Source organism: Acanthopagrus latus, chromosome 13 (assembly GCF_904848185.1).
Source record: "Acanthopagrus latus isolate v.2019 chromosome 13, fAcaLat1.1, whole genome shotgun sequence".
Taxonomy (NCBI): Eukaryota; Metazoa; Chordata; class Actinopteri; order Spariformes; family Sparidae; genus Acanthopagrus; species Acanthopagrus latus.
The window spans coordinates 21,986,823-22,013,986 of NC_051051.1; the positions used below are offsets into that span (position 1 = coordinate 21,986,823).

At 40.7% G+C, this 27,164-nt stretch overlaps 1 protein-coding gene across 12 annotated transcripts in view; it reads left to right on the forward strand.

Moving 5' to 3' along the window:
- ncam1a (neural cell adhesion molecule 1a) overlaps positions 1-27,164 on the forward strand; it is a 269,175-nt gene that overhangs the window by 208,676 nt on the left and 33,335 nt on the right. For 5 of the 12 annotated variants that reach the window (XM_037119230.1, XM_037119233.1, XM_037119238.1 and 2 more), the window contains 5 exons: positions 6,104-6,288; positions 6,993-7,089; positions 9,964-10,131; positions 14,938-15,063; positions 26,893-27,017. In XM_037119230.1, coding sequence (XP_036975125.1) covers positions 6,104-6,288; positions 6,993-7,089; positions 9,964-10,131; positions 14,938-15,063; positions 26,893-27,017 — 701 coding nt within the window. Of the gene's footprint in view, positions 1-6,103; positions 6,289-6,992; positions 7,090-9,963; positions 10,132-14,937; positions 15,064-19,580; positions 19,629-21,966; positions 21,970-26,892; positions 27,018-27,164 lie in introns of all 12 variants that reach the window. The other 7 variants (XM_037119227.1, XM_037119228.1, XM_037119234.1 and 4 more) reach the window with 2 other exon arrangements.

The following is a 27,164-nucleotide window of genomic DNA, read 5'->3' on the forward strand; positions in this document are numbered from 1 at the left end:
CAAGACCGTACAATTCCTCGTCTTCAGAAGAGTTGTGCAGTCTGTTGCACCAGCTTCAAATGTGTTGCGTGTAAATTCAAGGGCAGGTCAACACTTATGTGTTGGTTGTAATTAGTAAGTTTCACATTGAAATTGCTACTTTGATCATTTTCCCCATTTCTGCTACTGATTTAACTGAGGTAGCTGCAATCAAAACATCATTTCAGAGAGCTCCAGCCGGTGCCTACCCAGAAAAAAAATGAGAGAGAGAGAGATACTGTTGATGCAACTATGATAGAAATTTCATACAAAACAGACATTTTATTTTCAAAAAAAAGAGTACAAAATCTATCTCATGTCAAGTGGCTAACATTAGATAAAATGTCTTCAGTTGCACTGGCATCTCCTCTTTACTAATTCAAAGGTCTTTTATTGATCGCCCCTGGTACTCGTGATGACACATAAATACTGTTAGAGATGATAACAGCATCAACAAAAGTCTCAGGAAAAACTCCTATCTGGAGGAAAAACATTCTGCTGAAGTTGACACCTCCACAGTTTCACGTGTCTGTTGCAAGCGACCAGGTGCTGTCGGTGGTAATCCCCATGGCGGGCGAAGTGAAGCAGTGTGAAGTATCCATATAGTGTGAGACACAGTGTGCACGTCGATGTCAGCGGGACTGTAAAGTGATGTAGTCTGTCACAGGTGTACATATCAAAGACATTTTTTCCTAACATTTGCACCCAGTATCAGTTTTCTAACTGTTCCACCAGAGAAGCAGCTACCAAGGAACAACTCTGACTTGATTGCGGAGGTGTAATCGTTACCATAACTCTTCATAATTAAAGGCATAAAATACCAGGCTATGCTGGAACTGGGCTACGTTTGAACGCACACATAGCTAGCACATCAAGGTACTTGTTGTCAGATGCACAAAGCTGTTTTAATTAACGGCTGTGTTAGGTCTATTGGGTAAATTACGACTCAACACTGTGGCTTAAGCAGCATTTACTTCACAAGTAATCCTGCAGCCCATAGGGGCATTTGAAAAGCGTATAATAACGCGCGGCTGGAGGCAAAGAGAAAAAAAAACATTCAAATAAGAAACTCCCGTGGCCGAGGAGGCCCAGAGGCTTCACACCAGCTTGGAGCGAGGTGTGTGTGAGCGCGCAGTTTCTGTTTCTGGGGGATAAAGGGTGGACGAGAGAGCAGAGTTTGCTTGGTCAGTGGTACCACTGTGATTTGTTACCATGGAAACAAAGGTCTTCCTTCTGACACAGCCTTGAGGTGCAGTGGCTTTTTAGCCTTAAAACGACTTAGTCTTGACTTTTTCTGCAGCCTTCCAGTTACTGGGGTCTTTGAGCACGGTGACGATACACTAAATTGCTGATGCAACCGTTTTGCCTTTTTTAATCAGAGGCTTCATATATATTATAGAGAGTGGCAGGAGTCATGACATGCCTCAATTGTAGTTTCAAGAAATGCTGTAAAGCTTATATACTTTATATATGCTATATATTACACTGCATGACAGCGAGGGTCTGTGAAGGTGCAGATACTTCTGATTGTTTAATTATTTTCTACGTGCCAGCAAAGAAGCTGCGTTCCGTAAGCATTTTGACATTTATTGGACATGTTAGTTTTCAACTCTAACCATGTTAATGAGTTTTTATAGTTTGGAGGTGGGCGAGACATTTAGAGTGATCAGAGATGAGATTAGTCCTTTTTTTACCTTTTGTGCCTCGTATAAAAAGAGCCACAATTTCTACATGTGCTGGACTTTAGAGACAAAAGAGAGAGAGGCAATGAGTGTTAATATAAAGCTTTCTGAGTTGTGTTTTGGCAAGTAGTTCCCCATCATTAACTCAGCATTCTCAAAATATATACTTGGAAGGATTGGAAGTCCAGAATGGAATTCAAATCGAACTATTATCTCTTTTTTAAATCTATCGAATCCATTACCTGGGTAAAAAAAAAAGAAATAATAATAAAAAAAATAAAGAGATAAATAAAGGCGATGGATGTTTAATTGGATTAATATGCCCTGCTCTCAATGCACCAGCAATTTGCTCCAGATATAATCACAACGCAGCGTTGATAGAGTTGTTTGAGGGCTCGCAGTTAGCTAGAGTAATCAGTGAGTAATCACGTTGCTGATTCACTGTTGCCAAGCAATTATCGATAAGAAAAGGTGCTTTGTCTTGAGCACAGCTCTCACTCTCTGTCCTCTCTATCACCACTCACCCACTCACACAATGAAGACGTTATCTAGGCATGGAACTTCCTATCTGTGGCACAGCATGATCCCATTAGCTGGGCTGAGTGTGTCTTGGTTTGCTGCTGAAGGACTGATAGGAAAGTGTTAATATCTTCTCTGTTTGAGCTCTGTTTTGTCAGCGGCCAAGGTTTGCTTTGCATGAAAGTCTAATGGAAACACTGTTTGAGCTGGACGCAGGTCACTTCCTATGTACTCATCCCCATCCTGCTGGCTGTACAGTGAGAAAGCAGCCTCTTTTTCTGATTGCTGCCAGGTTCAAAACACATTCGCAATGGTGATACTAGGATTAGGATGATATCTAAGCAGCAGAGAAATGTTGTTTGGTGCCAATCAGTCTGTTGATACTGAATTTGAATCAGAATTTATGCATTCATTTAACTTTAATAATATGCATGACTATGTTTCTTTTACCTGTAAATCAAAAAGTAAATAGGATGTACAACCCAGTAAATGTTTATTCTGAGTGAACACAGCATGAACGCCTAAATCATAGTGATTTGATCTTCACCTAATTTTAATCTTCGACATATTTTAAGATATAACGTATATCAGAAAAATGTTGAAATTAGAAACATGATGCACCATCATGTCAATGTCATTCTTTTTGTACAAGCTGCAACAAGTCCGTATTCAAAAACTATGCCTATATACTCGCCGACAGGACTACCTTAAGGTTGTGATGTCACAACTGTTCAGTTGCAGGCCTTTGAGTGCTGACCAATCGGAGCAGACTGCACAGTTTGGGTGGGGAACCTTAAAGTGCAGGCACTAAAACAGAGAGCTCAGACAGAGGAGAAATAGAGGTGCTGCAGCTACAGACTTGTTTTTCACTCAAAAGCATCTCGAAATTTTCTGAGAGACACCCAAAGATAATAGTATGAACCTGCTGAAAAAATGGGTCCTTTAATTCCTAAATTCCTAGTTAACTTACTGTACTTACCTTACCTGTATATACATATTTCTAATAAATGATACTGCTGTATTCATCGCTATGTTTCGACCTACATGAGCAGAAACAGTCCCGCTATTTGCAAACATATTGACAATCCTACCTAGACCCGGCGAGGGGGCTTCAGAAATCAAAGAGGCAGGTCACAAACACTGTAGGCAGTCAATGAGGCCCAAAAGCAGAATTGATAGAAGGAGCGAGTGTCTAATCAGAGCAGCAGGCGCTGGAGCATCTATTGACTCGGCCTCATCCATCAATCCCAGCGGCAGCACGCTGCAGAGTTTTCAAGGATCCGGGGTCAGAAGTAAAGCCCCGGCTGTGTCAGGGGCCGCGGCATCTCACAGCACTCAGAAGGCGAAGCACACTTCAGCGCATTCAGAAGCACTGCTCAGTGATGTGAGCAGGATATAATAAAAGGAAACAATGCAGGAAAACAGACGTCTCCTGCTGTAGCCCCCTCTCAATGATGGAGGCAAAAATGGAGGCTAAGGGTGAAGTGTTTCCGCCATATGGTATCACTTCAACTCAATGAGCATGTCAAAGTAGCTTGGTAAATAGGTCTCACTCTATAGCGTGATTGGTAGCAGTGTTATTAGTATCAGATATGAAGCGGTCGCAGTATTTTTCAAACCTAAAACGGTCCAGCTGAATTTTCAGTTTGACGGTGTTCAGCTCAGTTACCGCTATTGAATCAATGCTGTTGCTAACTTATGATTGTGCTCTTGCATTCAAAACCATACTGAAGCAAAAGTATGATATTATATGTGATGTTGCATGTTTTTTTTTGTTAAAGGCTAATTTTAGCTTCTTTATATAATGTTGGCACACTTGCCAAACCTCCTGATTTCCCAGGAGTCTCCTGTTTTTCATAGCTCTCTCCCAGTTTCCTCCCAGGGTCACAATTCTCCCACGTTTCTTCTGATTGAACACAATTTTTCACACTTTTCCCCCTTTTATTCATCACAACCCGTTCCTGGCTATCAGCGTGTAGTCTGCCGTGCTGGTGCGCCTCGTCATCCTCAAGCAGTGAGAGACAGGCAGAAAAAATGAAGAAGAGACAGAATATTGAAGCACATTTCAGACACCTTGGAGAGAAGAATTCCCATTTCTTATGTAAAGTTTTTTTTTTTTTTAAAGGAAATGAGACGTAAAATTTGCCAGGCCTGTTTTTTTCTGTCAATCACGGGGGTCGCACCTCCTCACTCCCCGTCGAGAGGCTGACGAACAGGGCAGTGGGGTGGGGTGGGGCTCTCAAGGTGGGCATGGGGGGCTGCTGGGTAGTTCAGTCCACAGTCATGCATCGCATTAGGTTCATGTCATGATAGGTTGTAGAGTTGTGAAAAACAGCCCTGGATTCAGCTTTGTGACAACGTTTCCTTTCCAGCTTATCCAAGAGAGTGTCAAATAGTTGGTAACCAATAACCAAAACCCTCAGAAACAAATGAGGTGGAGCAGAAGTACTATATAAAGTAGCATAAAAGTGAAACCCAAGTAAAGTGCAAGTACCTTGATTTTGCACAGTACTTGTAATAGTGGTCTTTGTAATTCCCTTGCCTGCGCAGCTGTCAGTTACATGGTCTTAGTGAAATAGGCAAAAAGGCAATCCGATGTTCCATAAAGCCAGCAGAGGTTGTCTTTAAAACCTTAATGGATATCTTAAACCACCTGGCCTTAAATGTATAGAAGCAAAACAAATGCAGCCATTAGACTACACTGAGCATTGTTTTTTTACCATTAACTTTGCAGGTTCCGTCAGCATTGCCATGATTGCTCCAGCTGTCTTCGGCAGTGTGTCGTAAATGACTTTTTTGATTACAAAGATTTCCAAATGAACTATCTCACCGGTAGCGAAGATAAGATCTGCTGGGGGAAAAAAAAAAAAAGAAAGAAAGAGAGAGAGAAAGAAAAAAACAGCAGCTTCGGGGAGGGAAGAAAAATATTGTCGGCCTACAAATGAGTTGCTCCTGCGACAGAAGACTCCGTGTGGCCTCTCGCGGCTGACTGATTCTTATCAGTCCTGGGGAGTTTTCGAACAGAGATTTGCTGGGTTTGATGATAACATGTACGTTTGTGTAAAAAGGGATATAGAATCAATAGAGCATCTCCTCTTTCCCCGGAATCAATGCAAGATTCAGCACTGGATTATGGCAATATTACATTCAGTCTCTGTTGGATGTTGGCAGAATAAGTCTACAAACCAAAGCCTGGGAGTCCTCTCGATGTTTGCCATGATTTGCTCATCCCACATATTTGGGATCTGATGCAAAAGAAACCTCATGTTAAACTAGAATGTGTGCTGTTACTTATTTTAAAGCTTTAGGCAGAGATGCACAGAATGAATAAAAGAAGAAGTAAACGTGTACAGTAAACAACATCCATGGTCTTGGGGTTAAGGTGGTGCTGAATAGATAAATATCCTCATCTCGATGGTGCTGTCTGCATTTTGTGTATCAATATTTTACATTTTCTTACTTTATTTTTTTATTGAAGCACTTGAAGAGTTTTTTCTTCATTTTATTTGCACTTACCTGGTACAGCAGACAGTATGTCTGGTAGATATATATGTAGCAACTTGCAGTAATGTGTGGATGTAGTGTACAGTTTCCAATTTAAGTGGTTAAAAAAGGAGAAAGTATGGACATGTTTTTAAATGCACAGCAAAAGTCTACCTTTTAAAATTGCGAATGCACAGTATTTATTATAGTCTAAAAAAAAAATCAGACATTCTTGCATTTTATAATATTCCCTGTGGTCAGTTGATTGCAGACATCCTTCTCTAGTGGCCAGAAGACCCAGACTGAAGGAGTAAACGCTTGAGATAATCAGCAAAGCGTTACAAACATGCCTGCTGTGATGTTTACAAGCTTTCCTCCCCTTGTGCCCGTGTTGCCTGCAGATGCTCCGAAGCTCCAGGGTAATGTGGCGTGGTACACGTGGGAGGGGAACCCGACCAACATCAGCTGCAAGGTGGAGGCTCACCCCAGAGCCACGGTGGTTTGGTACAGAGACGGCCTCCCGGTGCCCTCCGCCAACTTCACCAACCTGAAGATCTACACCACACCGACCATCAGCTACCTGGAGGTCTGCGGCACCTTACTGACACACACAAGGGGCGCAGTCAGGAGAACACAAAGGGGATGTTTCTAGCAGTTGTGGCAGGGCGCGTCACCATTATTAGATGTCGTGTCTACAACAGCTGCAAACATCAACCATTAGGAGCGACACTCGCTCGCTTTACGTTCCACCTCAGTGTCAGGTGATTCGATTCATGAAATCGCTTTATGAGAGCTTTTCTTGTATATGTTTCCATTTCTAATGGAGTCATTTAAAATGGAAAAGGAAAACAATGCAGTGGTCGCTTTTAAAGGAATTTCTGTTTGTTATTCATAGCATGAAGCAGAAAAACACACTTCCAGGGAGATTAGCGAGTGTCCTGAATAATGAATAGCTTAAAAAAGTAGTTCTCATAGCAACTCTGAATCGAGGACAATAGTAGATATGTTATTGAGTATAGAGTTCTAGACACTGTGTTAATGGTCCATTGTGTAATAATTAGTTCCTGCAGTGGACATCTGTACTGCCGCATACTGACCACTCTCCAAATGAACCACCAGTGATCGGCCATGAGAAACCGACTGAATGGCTCAAAGATTAATGACGCACATATTCAAGTTGTTCAGAGGTCTCTTTTGTCCCCTCGTGGTATTCTTGTCCTCATTCATGCTCAGTGCCTGGCCACATCAGCTGCGGTTTTGTCAGTGTCGCTCTCTTTCTCCATATCTCAGGTTACCCCCAGTTCTCAGGATGACTTTGGGAGCTACAACTGCTCAGCAACCAACGCGATGGGCACCGAGTACAAGGAGTTCCTCCTCATCGAAGCAGGTCTGTTCACAGAATGATGAGTGTTGCATCGAGCTGAATTTATTTATTTTGTATAATGTATAATATCGACGAAATCCCAAGTCCCAAGGTCACAATACATGCCAATATATATTTCGCCTAAAGAAAAATAGAATCTGTGTACATTTTGGTTGTACATCAGAAATGTATTTAGAAATCTAATACTTAAATTTGTATTTTGCATATATTGATTACTCCCTGATATATTTCTTTGTCAAACATACGGTACTACAATATATGAAAAACAGCAACATTAAGTATTCGTTTCCATCTCTGTTTTGTTTGTACTTCCTGGAAGATCTGAAACATCCACTTATGGCTGTCAAAAAACAATTCAGGAAGGTGCTGATTTTCTTGACATACATAATCGGAGTTGTTATGAGAAATATATTGCTCATTGGCCGCTTGCAAATTGAAACTGATATTACATTTATGTATGAGAGAAGACGGCATGTAAATAGAAAAATAAAGTCTGAACATGCTCAGAATAACGCTTCACAGCACAGGCAGGTCCTGAGAAGAAATTAAAGTTGTTGTTTTTTTTTATTCTAATTTTCTTTGCATGTGGTTTGCTTGATTTGGTTTACAAGAACAGTGCAGGACCTGATAGAGGAACTACTCACTCGGGACCCTGTTTGAATAAAAGTGAAGTCCAATTAATTGTGCTAACAACCTCTGCTGCCACTGTGTACCGTACTGTATGCCCTTTGAGGTGTTTTCTCTCTGCTTTTTTTTTTTTTTTTTCATTTGGTGCATAACTCATCAGTATGCCTAACGTCACCCCTTTCAAACCACAGTAGCACTAAAAGGGTACCGAAAAGAACCCTTCAGATGTCTCTTCACACCTTATTCTCCACGTTGATATGTCAATGAGGAAATCGTGTAGCGTGAGGCAAATTTCCATTTCCTGGGTGATTAAACAGTCTCTGTGATATACAAATAGCACGCTATCCAGTTTGTCATTACAGTCAGAGGATAATATTCAGTGGTGATAATGTTCGTAGGGTACCTATGAGGGGCCTGCAGGTGTTCATAAATGGACTGAGGATTTGTTGATCTGTTCACCAACACTGAGAAACATCTTGTGTTGCTTTCAATAGACTATTTTTTAGAAATAACTTGTAAATCGGCCCGTTAGATTATGTTCACGTTTTAGCTTGATAGAAGCACCGGTAGAAAGGTCAGGGAGTCATTGTTTACTCTTTCCAGGGAATAATGAATTCAGAGCGTAGCAAATGTTATGAATCGAGGCATTAAAGAACATTTCAGTGGATGGACATAACACCCACGGACACGGATGATTACCATCATTAGGGCCCACCACTGAAAAACTTTTAAAAACAGCCCCAAACCGTCCACAGAAGAGCACTGAATTGTGTAGGGTGCTCCATTTCTGCGACCCGCCGTAATGAATCAAAGTGCAGCTCAGGCCGGACTTCAATCTCTCGCTGCAGACTCATTCAGGAATGTCCGGCAGATCTTCACCAATTTGGTGAGCAGAGGGGTTGCTAGCACCACAATTGTGAAAGGCGCTGATTGGGAACAGTACATTATCAGTGGCCTCTGCCGTGGCCAGTGTCAATCTGAGCCAAGCCCATTAGCTCCGCTAAGGCTTTTAGAAGGGATTCACTCCCTGCCAAGGCACATAGCCAGTGTGGTAAGGCACACATGACTGTATAGTCCTGTAACCCTGCATCGTATAGAGATCCCTTGTCATCATGTTTACGCTTGAGGCTCACACGTTTTATTTTCAAGGCTCTCGCATAACAATCAGCCGCGTATTCATTATCTTTCAGTAAGTAGCTTATCATAAAATGTCACAGTTGAGTTTTAAAGTAAATGATTTAAAAACAACAATTGATACTAGCGCTGTGCAAATGTCATAATGTCATAAAAAGTCACAACAACAACAATAAGAACCAATTAAAAAAATACAAAGCAGAAATGTGAGATAAGATAAAGCTTGTATGAAACTGAAACAAGTCCAGCTGCCTGCGATACAGCACGCAACTACCATGACCTGGATGACTGAGAACTTTCATCACCTTCAATAAACAGTTTCCGAAAAATAAGATATTATGAGAATAAGAGAGCAAACGGGTTTAAAAATATGTAACTCTCAAGTTTTCTTTTTTCTTAAAAGTGTCAGTGTGGCGTGGGTGGGGGGGGTCGACATTTGATTTAAAGCACAAGGTTATTCCAGAGATTTAATGCTGCCACTGCAAGGGCGCGATCTCTCAATAGCCTTGATCGTGGAACAGTTAAAGTCAGGTGTTCTGAGGATCTAAGAGGCCTCAAACTGGAGTCGGAGCAGAGAAGTTGTGAACTGTACAGGAGCGCCAGACGATGTAAGGCTTTAAAAACAAATAAAAGAACCCAGAAGTCAATCCTGTGTCTGAGAGGCAGCCAGCGCGGGGATGCAGGCGCTGGGGTTATGCCGGCTCTTGTTGTGGTATAAACAACAAATGTAATGGAGTCCATTCACTTGGTCATATTGGGCTACCGCGAGATGTAAGGAGATATGTTTATTATTTTATTTGGTTTGTCAGTTAAGTTTTTATTTACATAGGAAATCCAATTGGACATGTGTTGATGAAAGTTCTCAGTCATCCAGGTCATGGTAGATCCCTGTGCTGTATCGTGGGCACCGTGAGTCACCGTCAGCACCTAGTTCAATTTAGCATATGATACTAATCAATAAGTAGAACTTGTTGCTGTTGTGTTTTCATTTACGTACGTAGGTGGTTTTGGAAATACAGGTATGCCGATACCATGCTGTTTTATGATTTTTTACATTTCAGGGCTAGTTTTTTGGATGAGCTTGTGAAAATGGATTGTTTTTTTCTTCCGTTGCAGATGTGCCTACAACACCGGAGCTTTATCAGGTGGAGCCTTTCTCCAGCACAGCGGTGATACAGTTTGGAGAACCTGAAGCCACAGGTGGTGTGCCCATCATCAAGTACAGAGTGCAGTGGCGTCTGCCTGGCCAGGATTGGACCGAGAAGGAGTACAGCGCTGAGGATGGTGAGTCACCCATCTCTCCTAATCAAAACCCCTCCCTTGATTTACTTCTATGCTTCATTTTAAAAGAAAACTCAGTTTGGGCTAATGCATCATATTTTTACGACGGATCAAAACAGCTGCTTTGACATAGATTTCTGCTCTGACGTGATTCGGCGTTGAATGAGTCTTGTTGTCCCTGAGTCATCACCACTTACTTACATTTTCCACTGAAAGCCTCGAAGAATATTTTAATAGGCAAAAATGGATCTGAGGGATGTTATTAAATCTCTCTCCTCAGGCTCAGTGTTTTCTGCCGTCTCCTAGAATGCATCACCTGCATTAGCTACACCTTTAGTACATCTTTTGGACCATTTTAGACGCATCATGAATCGTGACGCATCTCGGCTCTCTGAGAAATTTCTACTCAATATCCAATGTCCAATTTAGACTAAAGTAGATTAAGTGTATTTTATTTTTCAACATTTTCGTTAACTTCTCAGGGAATAATGAATGGATATTGATTCAAAACATTCTTGTAAATTTAAGTATGAAAGAGAGTAAAAATACAGATCTAGGAGAATTATAACAATGTTTTTTTTGATACTTGATTAGGTTTGATTGAATGAATGGGAATATCGAGCCTTGGTGGAGGTATGCACTCTACCGAGTGCCATTCCACCTTTTATGATAATTATTATTATGATTCCTTTTCTTTAGAGTGCATCTCACACATGAAATGAAAAAAAATATCGGTCAAAGCTGCAGAAAAAACATTTGAGCCAGCAATAACAGCTAATCCCAACATGACAGTAGCTGATGTCAGGAGGAGAGGTGGAACACAGCGCAGCCTAAATGACAGTCAGCTCAGACGCTGACAGGCCCCAGATAATATCCCCGTCCCACTGAGGGTTTGTGGCTCCTACAAATCTGGATGGTTCTCGTCCTGTCTGCCACATGGGACGTATCAGTCAAGGGCTGACAGGCTCCGCTGTCAGCTCAAGGCCCAGGAGCCGCCTGTCATGCGAGCGGATACACAAAACAAAACACATGCATCAACAGGAAACGCTAGCAAAAAATATCTCCTTCAACCACATCAGCTGTTCCACATCTGATAAATTGAAGCCTTTCCAAAACCCACATGCACTGAATGAAGCTTGTCTGTTGCACTTTGTGGTATGTTTGTAACATTCACAAGAATACTGAAGGCCTAGTGATTAGGCAACAACATGTCAGTGATAAAGGAAGTATTTTGTCACTGATACAAAATTATAAAGAATGTAAAAATGTGTCAGTCAGCACAATGACTGTTGAGTTCCAAGTGTCTCTCTTGATATTGTGAACCAGGGCTGCCATCATATGTTTGAAAGCAGTACTGCCTGTTATCGATACCACACCCATCACTGTTGGTCCATATATACATTATCTACATCTGCAGTGTGAAGGTTTATAAAGCTACAAGTCAAAAGGACACGTGCCATGCTTTATACTGTACCCTGTAAACACGTCTATTAAGGTGTCATATTTTATGTTTTTACGCATCGAATATGTGCTTGGATCATATACAGTAGGGTCGGTAGTAAACATCAATACACCGTGGCTAAATGTATGAGGCTAATAGAACCATAAACCATAAAGACAGCAGGCTCGATGTCATTCCAATATGGCACAAGCGTGCACAGAGGGTATTGAATACATTGGGGGTTTGTCATTCGTGTAATTTTTTTGCGATCTTCAACAAATTGCACAAAAAGACCAAAATCTTCCTGAAAATGTAAATCTTTTAAAAAGCATGTGACAAATGTGTAGTTTAATGTACTAATTGGTCAAATAATTTGATTTAAAAAGCTGGTCATGGTAGGTTTTTTTTTTTAGCAAGAAATTAAGTTGTGGTGAAATGAACAGCGCCTTTGCTGTGGACTGTTTTGGACAGCAGGAAGATACATGTGGGCCTGATTCAAAATAAATTACAGTTGCTGTGTTCATGGTAATGAAGCAACATGTCAGTGTGCCACAGTGATGTGTTTATAATAGTTTTTGTGCATCGACTGAGTTTTATGACAGGAGAAAAATAAGACAGATGAGGCTTTGCCGACACAAATGATTCTTGTCATTGTTGGTTTTCTGTATTTTTGGGGAATATATTGACAAAAAAAAAAAAATATTTTGCAGCATTACCATAATCCACACAAACAAACACGTTTTTTACATCAGTAAAAAGATAAGCAACTTTTCTCTTTTTTTTTTTCAAACACAGCAAGTTTATTGTTATGCTTGAGCTCATGAGACTCCTCTTTTCGATGATCCTAGCATCCAAGACTCCGATTTTTCTTATACCAGTCATAGCTGCAGAACCTCGAGTCACCTTCTGTCTGAACGCTCTGTGTTAGTGCCTGGCTCTTTAAGGCCCCCCCCTCCTGACGAAGCTCTGTCTGCTCTGATTGGTCGGCTCTCACAGGTGTTCCCATGTCAGCTCTTCCAGTGTTTGCATTAAGGCAGAGTTTCTGACTCTCGGCTGTGTTGTGTGTATTTTGTGTTACGGATAAAGCTATCATGTTAAACAACAAGAAAGACATGGACTCTGACTTTCCACAGTATGGGACATTAAAACTGTTAAATTTGAGGTATATGCATCATCATTGGTGGTTAAATGCTTTGGGAGATTTTCTTAACACTGCTGTTTGGTCAATGCTCTGAGCACAACGCATTTAAATTCCATTTGAGTCCATTGAGTTTCGGTGCACGGTGACAAGAAATCTCCAATTTTGCCTCTAACTATCATCATTTCTGATGTGTGTTGCCTGTAATACCTTCAACGCTAGATTTCTCAGACAGCAGCGCCCAGTGTTTGATGTTGCTGCTGGCTTTCACTGTAGCGTCACAATGATTAACACACACCAAAGTCAGTCCAGTTTGTAACGATTTTTATGATTTGTGGAGATAACCTTTTGGAGAAGCTGAGGAAACCGGCAGGTGGTAATCAGTGCTAAATTACTCCGAGCGGCTGGAAATCTCATCCGAACACGAGTGGTTTCAGCGGTGACATCAGTTTTACTGATGTTGGCGATGCTAAAAGACCAGTTGTGAATTAATTTGGCCTCTTGCTTTTTCGCTGTATTCATACAGCCTCCCCAAGCAGTCACTTACGCGTGGCTCATTCTGCCATTCAAGTGTTTCTGATTGAGACCTTAATGCGAAACACATTTAGAATTTTGTAAGAGTCACTGTAATCGAAAAATATTTCTGAGCTGTTTTGCACCGCGGCCTTAATTTGTTCTCATCCATGAAATTACTGTTCTTTGTACTACACAGTGAGATATCATTTTATGACAAAAGTCAGACACACGTTTGTATATCCTGATTGAAATCTCTACGGTGACTTGCTAATATGGAAATAACGCCGTCTGTCTAATGAAATACTAATGAATAGAAATAGAAACGTCTCGTATATTTTCAGTCGGGAGATTTTATTATTTTTACCACTGGAGAAAAATAACACACTTTAAAACTGGAATAAATGATTTACATGATATGTATTGTATTTGAAGCTATGACAATGTGTCTTGTCGGGTGATAACTGGTTTAGATAAATTCCTGATCGCTTTTATCTTTCTGCGCTACATGTTACACTTTTGTGTTACAATTTATCTCTGATCTTTTATTCTCATACAGCACAGAAGCCCACTATAATTAGAACCTGCCCTTTTCTTGGCATTTTGTCATCATGACGCTCTGCTTTGCCCTTGAGCTCAATGGCTGCTGTTATATGCAGGTACACCATAGGTCAGCACAATCTGCCTTTTTTTGCTTCCATTGGTGATTGAGTCTCCATGGACAAATTCATGCACAGAATGAACATAACGAGTCTCAGCCAGCAGCTACCATCTGTTCTGGACTTGCAGGAAACTAATCTAAGATTCAATGAATGGACTTTCTGTCTGTCTGTATAAATAATATATACTATATTAGTACTTAGATATATACTTATATATCTAAATACTATATATAACCATATAGAGTACTAATAATAACAGTAATTTAGAATAGTAACATTTCAAGCTAGGCAGACATCCAAGAGCATATTTTTCATTCTTATGGAGTTGTGAAAAAATGTTCCTGATACATCTCCTGGTAGACACAAGACAGCAGGAAACACGTGATTTAGTACTTTAGGAGGAGAAAACAAATAAGGAGCCAAAGACCCAAACACAGCAAGAGCAGCACAAATAAAGAGACAATGACAAGCTAATTGCAATGGTGTATTATAGTAACCAAGGGAAGGCTTGTGCACACAGGTATAAGTAAGATATTTCAGTCATGTTCTCATTTTGATGATTATGAGTGGAAATCAGTTCTTTAGTCTCCTTGGATCCCGCGTGGAATAACTGCAAAAATAAAAGATTGTCAGCAATTTAGGATCAGACAGAATCAGTGGAACTAACAAGAGGAAAACCGAGCGAGTAAACTAGTAAACTCATCTGAAAAATGACCAGGTTGAGAAATATCTGAAAACCACCACAGCAATAGTTAAAAAAAAAAAAAAAAAGTGCATATATTTGGGATCGATTGGTGTTTGTTTCAGGGACTTTTTGACAGAAAACCTGTGTTTTGATGTTATGCAGGTGGACCAGTTGCAGACTGTCCTCCCAGGAATAAATGTCTGCATGTTTGGTTAAATGCCTAATAAGGTCTGTGTTTGCAGTCAGAGTATACTACCTTATTACAGAAGAAAATTACCCTTTGCACAGCTTACCATAACATACATCTTTCCTTATTCAGCACTTCCTCCTTGCACTCCTGCGTGGAATAACACCACCTCTCCTCCAACAGATTTGAACCAGATCACCATCCTCGGCCTGAACCCAGAGACCACCTACGAGGTCAGGATTTCCGCCATCAACGGCAAAGGTGAAAGCGAGAGCTCTCCGGCCAAACATTTCAAGACGGAGCCAGTCCGTAAGTACTGCCCTCACCGCTTGCGTCCCTGCTTCCAGTAAGCGCTCCTCTGACCCCAATGCTTTGAACCTAATGCTGTTGCTCCCTCCACCGCCTGCTCGTGTCTAGCTGAGCCCAGACGCTTTCACCCCTACAGTCCTTTATTCTCACGCCAAGCCCCAGTGCAGTCCTTCTCAGGTCACGAGGAACGATAACTCACGACTCACCACTTCATGATCTTACATGGTTAATTAACTTTGAGAAGTATAACTTGTGTATCCTTCATCACTGCACAGTGTTTTATGTCTTTTTCCCTGACGGGTGTGGAAGGCAGACCGTGCGCCATTTTGCAGAGTCCTGCCTTTTCAACCAACTCAGGTGATTTAGTGGAAGCATTCTGGGAACTACTTGTGCATTCTTAAGGCTGATTTATACTTGAGTGTGGAGTGTCAGCTCTATATTTATAGTTCAGTGACAGTGCGCATTGTTAATATAGCAGCCAGAGGTCAAGCCCTGCTGAAGACTGTTTATATTTCGTGACAGCGCATGATGAAACGCTGGCGGAGGAGGAAGTTTTCTATTTGGAGGAAAGTATGGCAGGAGAAAGAGTCACAAGGGAGATACACGGAGAATGCCTACTTGTCTAGGCAGATGAAGGAAGTTTTAACCATGTTGCATTTGTTCGTAAAACGACCACGACACCCCGCAGCAGTTTGCTAGATTTTCTCGAGCGACTTGCGGTGTCTTGTACACACACGAGTCTTGGAGTCTTTCTTGGTGAATAATCCTGCGTCACATCACAGCTGTGTTAGACATATGGCATCGTCTCCAGCCTTACATCAAGGAGCAGGTGCACAACACCTGTCATCGCCAATCAGACTGTCGGCTTGACATAAAATGTGTCAACTTTCGGGTTATTTGTGTGCAATTACGCTAGATAATGTTTTCTCTTTGAAGAATAAATTAGACCCAATCATCTCGAAAATCTATTTACATTAATCCGGTAAGTGTTTAATACCAAGCAGTGGCACAATCACATTGTGACACAGGAGCTCTCACTTCCTCAAAATAATTAGTGTGATAATGGAACCTTTGACAGTCTTCGTTCCATATGTTTCATGGCGGGCGTATGGTGCTCGTTCTCGAGGAGCACGATCGCTCTTTATTATTATAAGTCATTAAGTAAGTCATTTAATCAACCCACACAAAGAGTTTGGCGGATAATTTCGCTTCATCACAATTCAAATCAGTCTCATTCTGCCTCCATGCTGGCGATAGCTGTGGCCAGAGGCATTTTGTTTTTGGGTTGTCAGTTTGCCGTCTCAATCTTATGAGCACGAAATCTCAAGAACAATTTCAGGCAGTTTCTCCAAATTTTGCACAAACATCCACTCGGACGCAATAATGAACTGATTAGATTTTGCTGGTCGTGGGTCACAGTGACCTTGACCTTTGACCGACGACCGCCGAAATCTAATCAGTTCATTGTTGAGTCCAAGTGGATGTTTCCCATTCTTGTGGACGCCATATCTTTAGAACGCCTTGAGGTAATTTCTTGAAATTTGGCATAAACATCCTCTTGGACTTAAGAATGAGTTGATAAGATTTTGCTGGCTGAAGTGTCAAAGGTCTCTGTAACCTCACAAGACACATTCCTGGCCATTGCTCAAGAATACAAATTTACGCAGAGTTATGAAATTTTATAACAAAAATAGAACTGATGGAAATGATAACCCAAATACCTGATGTATTATACCAAAACTGTATTAAACCAGAATGTTCCTTTTCTCCAACCATCCTCTGCAGAGCAAATTTATCCCGGTTACAATTAGACGGCAGACCTATTTCTAACTCAGCATTTAAAATCAGGGTCATGAATAAATCTTTGTTGTAGTTAGTACCCGCCTCTATGTCATGCCTCCATCTGTGCTTCATCACCCCACTGCTTCTGTAGAAATAGCTCCCCTCCACATCCTCTTCATTTGGCCTGATTCCCTAAAGCTGAAGAGAGAGACTTTGTCCTACTTCAAGATGTTGTAGCGAAAGTCGGTGTTTGACGAGTTTTATTCTAGTCTAACTAGATTGCATCATTTAAACGCAATGCATCTTTCTGCAAACCACAGAAATGTCAAAAGAAAAAATTTGAATCTTATGGTCTGGTTAGATTTAAGCACAAAATGAACACCGGGAGTTTTAACACCGCCACCCCTGAATCTCACAATTTGAAAGTCTGCTCATATTTGTTTGATTTAGACATGGCAATATTGTAAAAAAAATGTCAGTATGGTAAGTACGAACCATAAATATATTTGAATCTATCCGTGGTTTGCAGAGAAGGAAAATGCGGACATTTTATTCTGGCGACTGGGCTGAGAGTAGCGCTGCAGGATTGTCATCCATAAACCCAAAGTCTCTTTAAGAAAACACTAATTCCCTTTTCTGACCAAAGTGGCATCTGAGCTTGAAGTCAGAAGACCAATTTTTAATTTGGATGGTAGTACAGTACCAGTGTTATCAAAGTGAAAGTTAGCCACAGAGCAAACAGAAGCACGACTTGCTGTTGACAGAAAGTCCAATGAGGCCCAGTAGCTGTGTGACGGTGGGTTAATGATGTGGCCGGACAGAGCTGCCCTCTCTCATTGTTCATGTTTCTCATTTCATTGCCTTTGTTCCCTCTTTTTTTATTTCATTGTCTTCTCATCATGGTTTTCCATCTGTTCTGTATTCCATTGGACTTCTCAGGGTATTCTTTGACAAGTAAGTTTCTTTTCTCCCTGCCTTCTCTGGTTCATTTTCCTTTGTACTTGTCTCCATCTCCACTGAATTAATTTGCTTTGATTTCACCATTGCACAGCCTTATAAAGAAACACTTAATGTCACAATGATCACAACGTGTCTTCCATGGACGAAAAATCATCAGAAATGATTACAGGAAACAAAAATCAGCTCTCGTTTCATTTCCCGTTGTACTAATTTTGCAGACAGGAGTCCGTTTAGTTACTCGAATGTAGCTTCAGGTTTGTTTAGCAGTGGTATCGATTAATATGACAGACTTATGGCTTGGAGCAAGTGATTTACCTGAACAGGAGTTATTAGTGCTTCTTTAGCATTGTTTTTTGTCTTAACATATTTCTATCAGTGTCTCTCTGGTATAGAGTAAAATGCACCTGTGCACTGCAGCAGTTCAGCCAGTGAGTGTTTATATCAGGTCTTCAAGGGAGGTATTCTGTCCTCAGAGACGTGGAGGAGGAATAAAGTGTATTAATCAATGGAAATAATGTGGAATTAGAATAAATTTTACTGTTGGGTAACTTTGCTCATAAATCTGCCTGAATGGAAACACATAGTCAAGATGGGCAGATCTCCAATTCCCAGACGGCTTTACGGTATTCGCATCTGTGATACTGGCCATTAATGACAATTGTGAGGTCACAAGGATGCATATTAAGAAAGACCGGCTACCTAGTTTGTGTTTCGGTGCAGTCGGGGAGGAGCTGCAGCTGTGAGCAAATACTTACTGCTTCACAGGAAAAGGTAATAATAATAAAGAATAATAATGTTTGCCTGAAGCGCCAAACGAGTGTAGGCTAGCCTTTGTAGAAATCTGACAACCTGAAGTAATTGCTAGTCGTTGCTGTTAAACGAAACCACTGGCACCAAAAAGGCAGCTGGCACGCCGTACACTCGCCGCTGAACACGTAATGCAGCGCAGGATGGATAAACCTTACAAGCGCTGCAAAACAGATGAAAGAGTGCAGTCATTGTTCTTGCTTATCTTTGTTTGTCATTGTTGTTTCATTTCTGTACAGTAAGCGCTAAATAAACTTAAATGCTTACAGGCAGTAGCTCTGAAATGAAAAACTTGCCCCTTTTTTTTTTTTTTTTAACCTTAAGTTGTACTTTTTGGGAATTTTCGTCCTCAGAATTTCCCCACAGCCTCACTAAGAACTGTGGCCTGTCACCTCCAGAATTTAGGGAGCAATTCCCATTCCCAAGACCCGTGCCCTGCTCCTAGGCAATGTCAGTAGTTCTTTACATATCAAGTAATGACTGTTCTGTAGCTGTTCATACACAATATATTATTCCGCATGGATAATAAACTTTGTTCTCAGAGTCACAATCTCGAGTCTAGATAAGTTTGGTAAAGGTTCTTTACTGTTAACATTGGAGCTGCTGTTATAGATAACTTCTTAAGAATCCTAACTTTACTGATGGTACTGAATCCTCTGCTCTGAGTTTGAACTCCCAAGAACACAACTTTAAACTCTGTATCGAGAAAAAGGCCCTTATTCCCATTGCACATGATGTAACACAAAAAAATCTATAAGATGTCCATGTTGTTGCATCACAGTGGATAGCCGGGTGAGTGTGCTCACAGATACTGAGGAACGAAAGGAGTCATTGTTCTACAGGAGTGTTCCAGAGGAGTTTTCTTTATCGCTGCGAGAGTATAAAAACGAAACTGACCCAGCGCTGACCCAGTGGCTCTTGTCGAGGAGAACTCCGGCTCCTCTCACCATGTTTTCACCATCTTTCAGTTTCATCAGAGATCCCACCCCCTATCGCTGCCACCAGTATGGCCCTTAGTGAGTATGCCAGTCACGCAGTGTGCACTGTTGTCTCTCCTCACCTCTTACCTGCTTGGCTTCACAGTTAGTGTAGATGTTCATGTGTTTCTGGCGTGGCTCATAGACGAGGTCATACACCGTCCTGTAGACTGCAGCCGCAGCCAAACAGCAGTTTAAGTGTGGCAGTTTACTAGCTCTGCTAACGGTCTTGAAATCTCACGGATTATGATTTTACTAACATTTGTTGAACAAATGAAGGTTCATTCACATTCTAACCACCTGATTGTCGTGTTGTGTACAATGTGTTTAACACAGTGTGTCCATTTATTATGACTACTTAATGCTGTGATTGTGATGGAATGAATTTAAATTGATTTTATTCTATGTTTGGTGTGACCTGCTGATTGATGGTAGACACAACACGTTCATGGCAGTTGGCATAGTAACACCATATGTGTGTGTGTGTGTGTGTGTGTGTGTGTCATATGATACTCACTGTGGGTGCCATTTTCTGGCCTCTCACCATTGATGTCAACATCAAACTGGTAAATTCAGCTAAAAAGTCCTGCCCTGTGGAAGATTAATGAGCCAGTCTGTCATGCAAGGCTACTAAACACAGATTTTGTTAAACACACTATTTTACACCCTTGAAGTCTGCTCTAAACACCAAGAAAGAGTGTTTGGATAGTGGAAGTCAGACTACCTATTCTTAACATTTGCAGTTGCCACTTTTGATTATGGGATGGCAAGAATGCTTTCTGTAATAGTTGGTTCTGAAATTGGCTCTTCAGTGTGTTATTTTTTTTTTTCATCTAAATGTTGGTTTGTTGTAATATCCCTCTGATAGTCTAGCTTAATGAGTGATTGTACAAAACAGTGCGGTACGATCCTGTAAAAATACCTTTTCCCTTCTTCCTAACTGCCAAACTGATATTTCTCTCTCTCTGCCGTAGTTCTAATCTCAAGCCCTCTGTCACTGTTGATGTCGAATTTACTTGAGAACCCGTCAGTGTTTCTCATCATTGTGTCCATTCAGCTCAGACAGAGTATCAGATCATCTGCCATTCATGGCAGAGCGGTCTTGAGGATTTGGCACGTCTATGCAGACAGTAATGGGAAGGAAACTCATCTACTTCCTGAGACAGTGAGCCCTCAACAATACAGCCAGGCAATACACAGAGCCAGGCCTCCTTTGCCTGTTTAGACTGACACAGATCAGTTTTGTCTGTATTTATCCAAACTCCAGCACCTTAAAGCAACTATATCTGCCTGCATGTTGCTCTAATTTGAGGTTTACAAAGATTTTAGAGTTACATGTGAGGTAACAGTGTGCAGTCCGTATCCAGACATAACTTGTGTGTTCTTGTGTGTTTGGTACGAGGTCCTCATAGTAACATTTGCATGTCTTTTGTTGCTCCTTTTGAGATCCTGATGTACTGTTTGAGATGATTGTGTCCTTGCAGTGTTCCCTAACTCAATCTCTCCCTCTGACGACACTTTTAACAGCGTTTGTCTTATGCAGCCTTGGCTTTAGATTGACCAACAACGTAATTGTTATCTATGCTCCAGTCTGTCTTTTTCTGCAATTGCATCACTCGGAGCAAAGTTGCTTTTAGACCATCATCTGATGCCGACCTTCTTTCTCCCCAAATTTTATGTGTTCACACTGTTGTCTGCTGTGTTGTTTATCATATTTAGTTGGCATGGTTTGTATGCTCAAAGCTGCAGAGTTTCCTCTGCTATTTTCTTGACCCTGAGTTCTCGTTTGCCTCCCCCGAAAACTGTGTTTTTGTCTTTAATGGCTGTCACGGTGTTAAAGCCGACCATATCTCAAATTCAGATCGGGCATTAATGTCACTTCTGAAAATATTAGACTTTGAAGAAAATCTGTCAGAGGAAAAGCTGTTTATGATCTGGATGCATGAGGCAGCTCTGGGTAAATAGTTTCGGTTGTATCTCAAATCTATAACTTAAAATCATTGTCTACTTATTTGTTTGCATATTTGTTGATTCATGCGATGCTTCCAAAAACCGAAACTAAAGGTCTGCAACTGCTTCATGCATTCAGCAACATGTTTTTTATATGTATCCAAAGTATCTGTTTATCAATTTATGTATTTCTCCTGGTTGTTTGTTTTCCTTTCGTCATTTTGTCTTAACCATTCTTGTTCATTTGTTTATTCTGTTAACATGTTTTCATCATTTCAAAAATGTTTTGTGTGTTTCCCATGTGCCCCCCCGCCTCTCCCCGCCTCCTCCTTTATGTTTTTCTTTCAACCAATCATGTGCGTGCACATGTGACTTTGTCATATGGCTCTTGCATGGTGCTGATGATGTCGTCTTCGCTGGCCAACAGAAGGTAATTTTTTATTGTTTGTTTAGTCTGAGATCGTAAGATCAGCAGTGGTCATTCAGAAAACAGACTGTTAGATGAGATTCATAGGTGAGACATTAGAACGCTCCATCCATCCATAGACTATCCTGTAGATATAAAGTAAGTATTTAGTACACCACATTATTTCATCATGTCCATTCAAGTCCATTTAAGACATTCTCTTTCCTCCAGCCAACTGCGATCACTGCCCATTTCCACTGCAGCTGTAAAGTAACAACGCACCACTTTCTTCCTCATAGTGCCTTAAAGAATGATTCTATATTTGAAGTATGTCATAATTCAAGAAGTACCAGGCCATTCTCACTCCCAACATGTCAAACACTCAGCCTGGTCAATGGCCCTGTGCTTCTACCCTTGACACTGTATCCTTTTAGCATCAGTTCATAAAGTGCCTCTCTAGTGCAGTTTTATAAATGCCAGAACAGTCAGTCAGAGACTGTGGGTGGTTGGGGTGGTTATGGGTCATAGTGACAAAACTGAGTGTACTCAATTCATAGGCTACTAGCTTAGTGGTACTTTTAGTTAGTACTACTAACTCAAAACAAGTATAAACTTTTCCAAAAACAAATCAAGTAATTTTTGTGCCTAAACTTACCAAGTTGTTTTTGTATCTAAATTTATTTATTTTCTGTTTGGTTTTTTTGTTTTTTTAAGCATAAACCCAAACAAGTACTTTTGGTGCCTAAACCTAATCAAATCACAATGTTTTCACAATGTTAATAACAGTCGATAAGTCATAATTTATCAATATGTCAACTGTGTGTCAGCAAGCTTAATCTGAAAGTTTAACCAGACGTTGCATATAACCTATTAGTGTAAACTGGATCACAGAGTCTTTCATGTGTAAAACAGATGCTAGAGGGGTGGGTAGAGCACCACAGTTTAAAGCTCAAGGCCATCGACCATGCTGCCATGTAGGACAAGCTGGGAGTGGAAACATGTTGGAAATACACACCAGGGCTGTTAACTCTGCGACCCTGTGTTTTCTGCTTGCATTTAAACATGCATTTACACACCTTAATCCATATCCAGATAAAATGCCCAGATACAGATTGTGCATTAATATCAAGTGGCAGTGGGGTCTCCATTTTGAATTCCTCTGAGCTACCTAAAACACATTAGAAGCTATTTGCCTCTGCATGTCCTTCAACTCTGATTCAAAGTGAACTACATCTTGTACAAGACTTATTTAATGGTCCCCATCTGTGAAGTCATTTTCTCATTTGGTTGCTATTTTCCATAGAGGCACCCGTACACCGGTCATTTAAGTTAGATGGATTGCTCAACATATTTTTCAAGAAAGAAAACATGTATTATTGGAAATGCACCAAAACACCTGTTCCTTTGGGCTGTTTTAAATCGCAATGACACGTTTTCGCTGTTGCAAAGATACAGCAAAACATATGCTACAGGTTTTAATTGGGCTCACACATTTCATCTATCTTCTTGTTTTGTTTTGTTATTTTTTCCTCAAGTCTCACTTTGCATTTTTTCTCTCACTTTGGTTTCCTTGGAAGCTGAGATTGTTGAGGTTTTTCATATACATCTCAATCAACCAAAGTGCTCTGCCACCCATCATACGAGGACTGGTTTAAACATTTCATGTCTTTTTTCCTTTATAAACCAAAGTTGTTGGGGGAAAAAAAAGACCAAGATTATAAATGAAGAACTGTATTAGCTGGATGAGAATATATAAGATCATTTGGCATTATAAAGCCTTGATTTGTTAAATGATACACAAAGAATCAGGCAAAACAGGATGATAGTGTTATTTCAAAAGAAACACGTATCTCTTGTAATTCTAGACTCCCTGTTGTGCTTTTGCTTGTCCCTCTTGTTTATGTAAAACTTTGATCAGAAAATTAATCAGACACGAGCTGATTTCAACCAATTTGCTTTTGTATTTTTGTATAGTACTTAAAATAAAATAAAAAAAATAGCTTCCAGCCTTTTTTACCCTTTTGTTATTTACCACAGAGTTTTCAGTCGCATTTAAACATCACAGGAGCACCCTCACAAAGTGCCACTGACTGCAGTCTGCTTCGCTCGCACTGTTAAATGTAGCCCTCGTACTCACATACTTTATTACATAATTTCCCCCGAATTAGCTTCTAGCTCTCAGTGTGTTGCACTGATTGGATTCACTGCAGCCCATTGCATTACTGCAGCATGCAAGTTTGTTTCCTGTTTCTTGTTGCATCCTTCTTCTTCTTCTTCTTCTTCTTCTTCCTCTTCTACTGCTGTTTCCCAATGAAAATGTCAGTCCTGTCTGCATGTGTCTGTCTTTAGTGTCACATCCTCTTGGAACTTGCACTTACATGCGGTACACACACCGAGAAACTAAAAAACATTTCAAGATAATTATGCCTTTAATTTACGAAATGCAATATTACTAATAAATGTTGCACATTTTCATTTATGAGAGAGACCAAAACAAATTTACTTTATATAATCTGACTTTGGTCTGAACTTAAGATGAAACAAGAATGTTATATCAGTGGTTGTATGGGAACATGTATATTTCATTAAATTGATCTTAGTTGGACAGTTTGATAATGATTTTGCATTGACAGTCTTTCTTGATGACAATTAATATTAATTTTGCCACAAATAGAACTAACTGTTATGTAAAATGGAACTGTGAACCCACACAAGTGACACTACAAAACATAAATGACGGATTTTTGTGTCCAACGGCATGTTTTCGATAACTCTTGTTCGATTCTATCCACTTACCTCTCAATGTTCGCTGGAAGATGAGGGCAGGCACTGCATTAAGGTCGGGCTACATGTGGAATTACACGTCCTACACAGGTGTCAGTGTGAGGTCACTGGCAGTGCTCCACATGTTCCTGGCCCGACTTGTCTCGCGGCACCCAAAACTTCCAGCCTGCATGTAGAAGCTTCTCATTCTAACCACCCCGTTCTCTGTTTTTAGCCTCAGAAAAGTTCGCCTAACCCAGAACGATGATCGTGAATAGCAATTCTGAATGTGCCGATATCTACCTGCCACCTTGCTGCTGCCGCTGTTACTGACTAACACTGTCTGATTCACTTGCAGCATCTGTCATGCTCACTCCAGTCTTGTGGAATGCGGTTTTTCAGGGTTTGCACTCCAATGATTACATATAGGAAAGAAGTGCCTTCATGCATATTCATTTAATTAACCACTAACACTGGTGTTTGAAATGCTACATATTAGGTCTGGAAACATGAATGCTTTTTTTTTTTTTTTTTCTGTGGCCCTTTTCAGATGTATGCTATGTAGATTTTTTTTCCTTACCTACTCAATGACTAACCAACAAGGGCGTTCAAATCTGCATCATGTCTTCACTCATATAAGATGTAATTGGTTTCTGGTTATTATCTGATAGTGAGTGCAGGGTGAAGGCTGTAAAACCATGCAGTGGTCAAAATAATAACAAGGCTAACAAGGTACATGTACATAATTAATGAGTTTGAATTGTTAGTCTCCTCCCCTGCAGCCCTCAGGGTGGCGTGAGGGTAAACGCCAACACGACTACACGTGCACACGAAACACCTCAACCTTCCCTCCCATAGGACTATGTATATATTATTAAATGTAAGAGAGTAACATGTCCAACCAAGGCCTACAGGGTCAGTATCCAGCAACCCAGAAGCCATTACTCAGGGGGGCAGAGCAGATAATGAGGAAGCTCAAGGAGAACAACATGTGAGCCACGGGCACTGAGGCAACCACACTGCCCTCTGTCAATTCAGGCCTCCTGCATATATTCCAACCAAAATGTATCTTTGAGAATTATAAATACTACACTGCAGGCTTGAAAGGTGCATTTTCATTTATTATTTTTTTTTTAATCATTATTATGAAAGTGTGCTGTCATTCCTATTAAAAAAAAGTACCCGCATTAGCACTGTCTGACCGTACATCCTCACAGGCAGGAGGACTTTCCTTGTCACTGCTTGGGCTAAAATCCCTGCTTTGCTAAATTTAGGAAAAGATTATGATGGTGGTTGAAATAAACCAACCGTCAGTGTTGAAGAGAAAATAGAAACGAACAACAGTCTTAGTAATAGTCTAACACTTCGTGACACCGTCATCAACGCCGATCTACTCAGTGGTCAAAAGTTTTCGCGGCAGGTATCAAAATGCCTCACATGTTGTCTAAACAACATATAAGATGCGCAAATTCAGACTTAATCCTCGAAGCTGTGAGTTTGTTTTTTAAGGTCGGCTTTTCAAGTCTGCAGTTGGTGAGAGCTTGATAATCAAAAGATTTTAGTATCACACCAACCAAATGAAAACCCCTTAGCAAATACTGTATAATTGGTACTGTTGTATTTCATGTCCTATAAATAGGGCTTATTATATATATTGATTAACAGTGCCGTGAGCTACCCCTTTAAACCCTATCCAAGTTTGGAGCTGTTTGTGTAAATTGGGAGAAAAAAGATGGGGCAAAAACCTTTCAAAAGTCTGGATATCTATGATAACACACTACATACTAATAGCATGGAGCACAAGAACCAATAATCTGCGGTGATTTGAACGTGTAATTGTCTGTGTTCCTATTCTCTAACAGCATAGTAGAGCAGTGTGACAGCACAGAAGCTGTACGTGTCACTTTAGGCCAACATGGGATAAAAGCCTCAATCACTCTGTGATTACTACTTCCACATCTGCCGTGTCCCCTGATTGCACCGCTTGTTACTGCTTGAAGAGAAAGAATCACAAAACAATATAGGTTGATCTGGCAATCAACTTAAGTTTGAGCTTAGTTGACCTTGAAGACCCAAGCACATTTGAGCACAGAGGAAAGGTCAGAAGCACAGGCTGAGGATGGTGTTGATGCAGCAAGCGTGTATATGTCAACTAATCGCAATGCATCGGTTTGTCTTGTGTAGGGGAACCCAGTGCCCCCAAAATTGAAGTCAAGGTCCACAACAGGGGCAATAGTCTGAAGGTCAACTGGATCAAGCAGGACGATGGTGGCTCCCCCATTAAACATTACCTGGTCAGATACAAGGCTGTGAGTATACAGGGCGAGGAGGAGGCTCAGTACCACTTTGCCATCTTGCTTTTTTCTTTTCTTCTCATCTTGCAATGGTTTCATAAAACACTGGTAAGGAACAGTGCTTGTTAACGCTCAGCACAGTAACTCCTAAGCCCAGTAAGG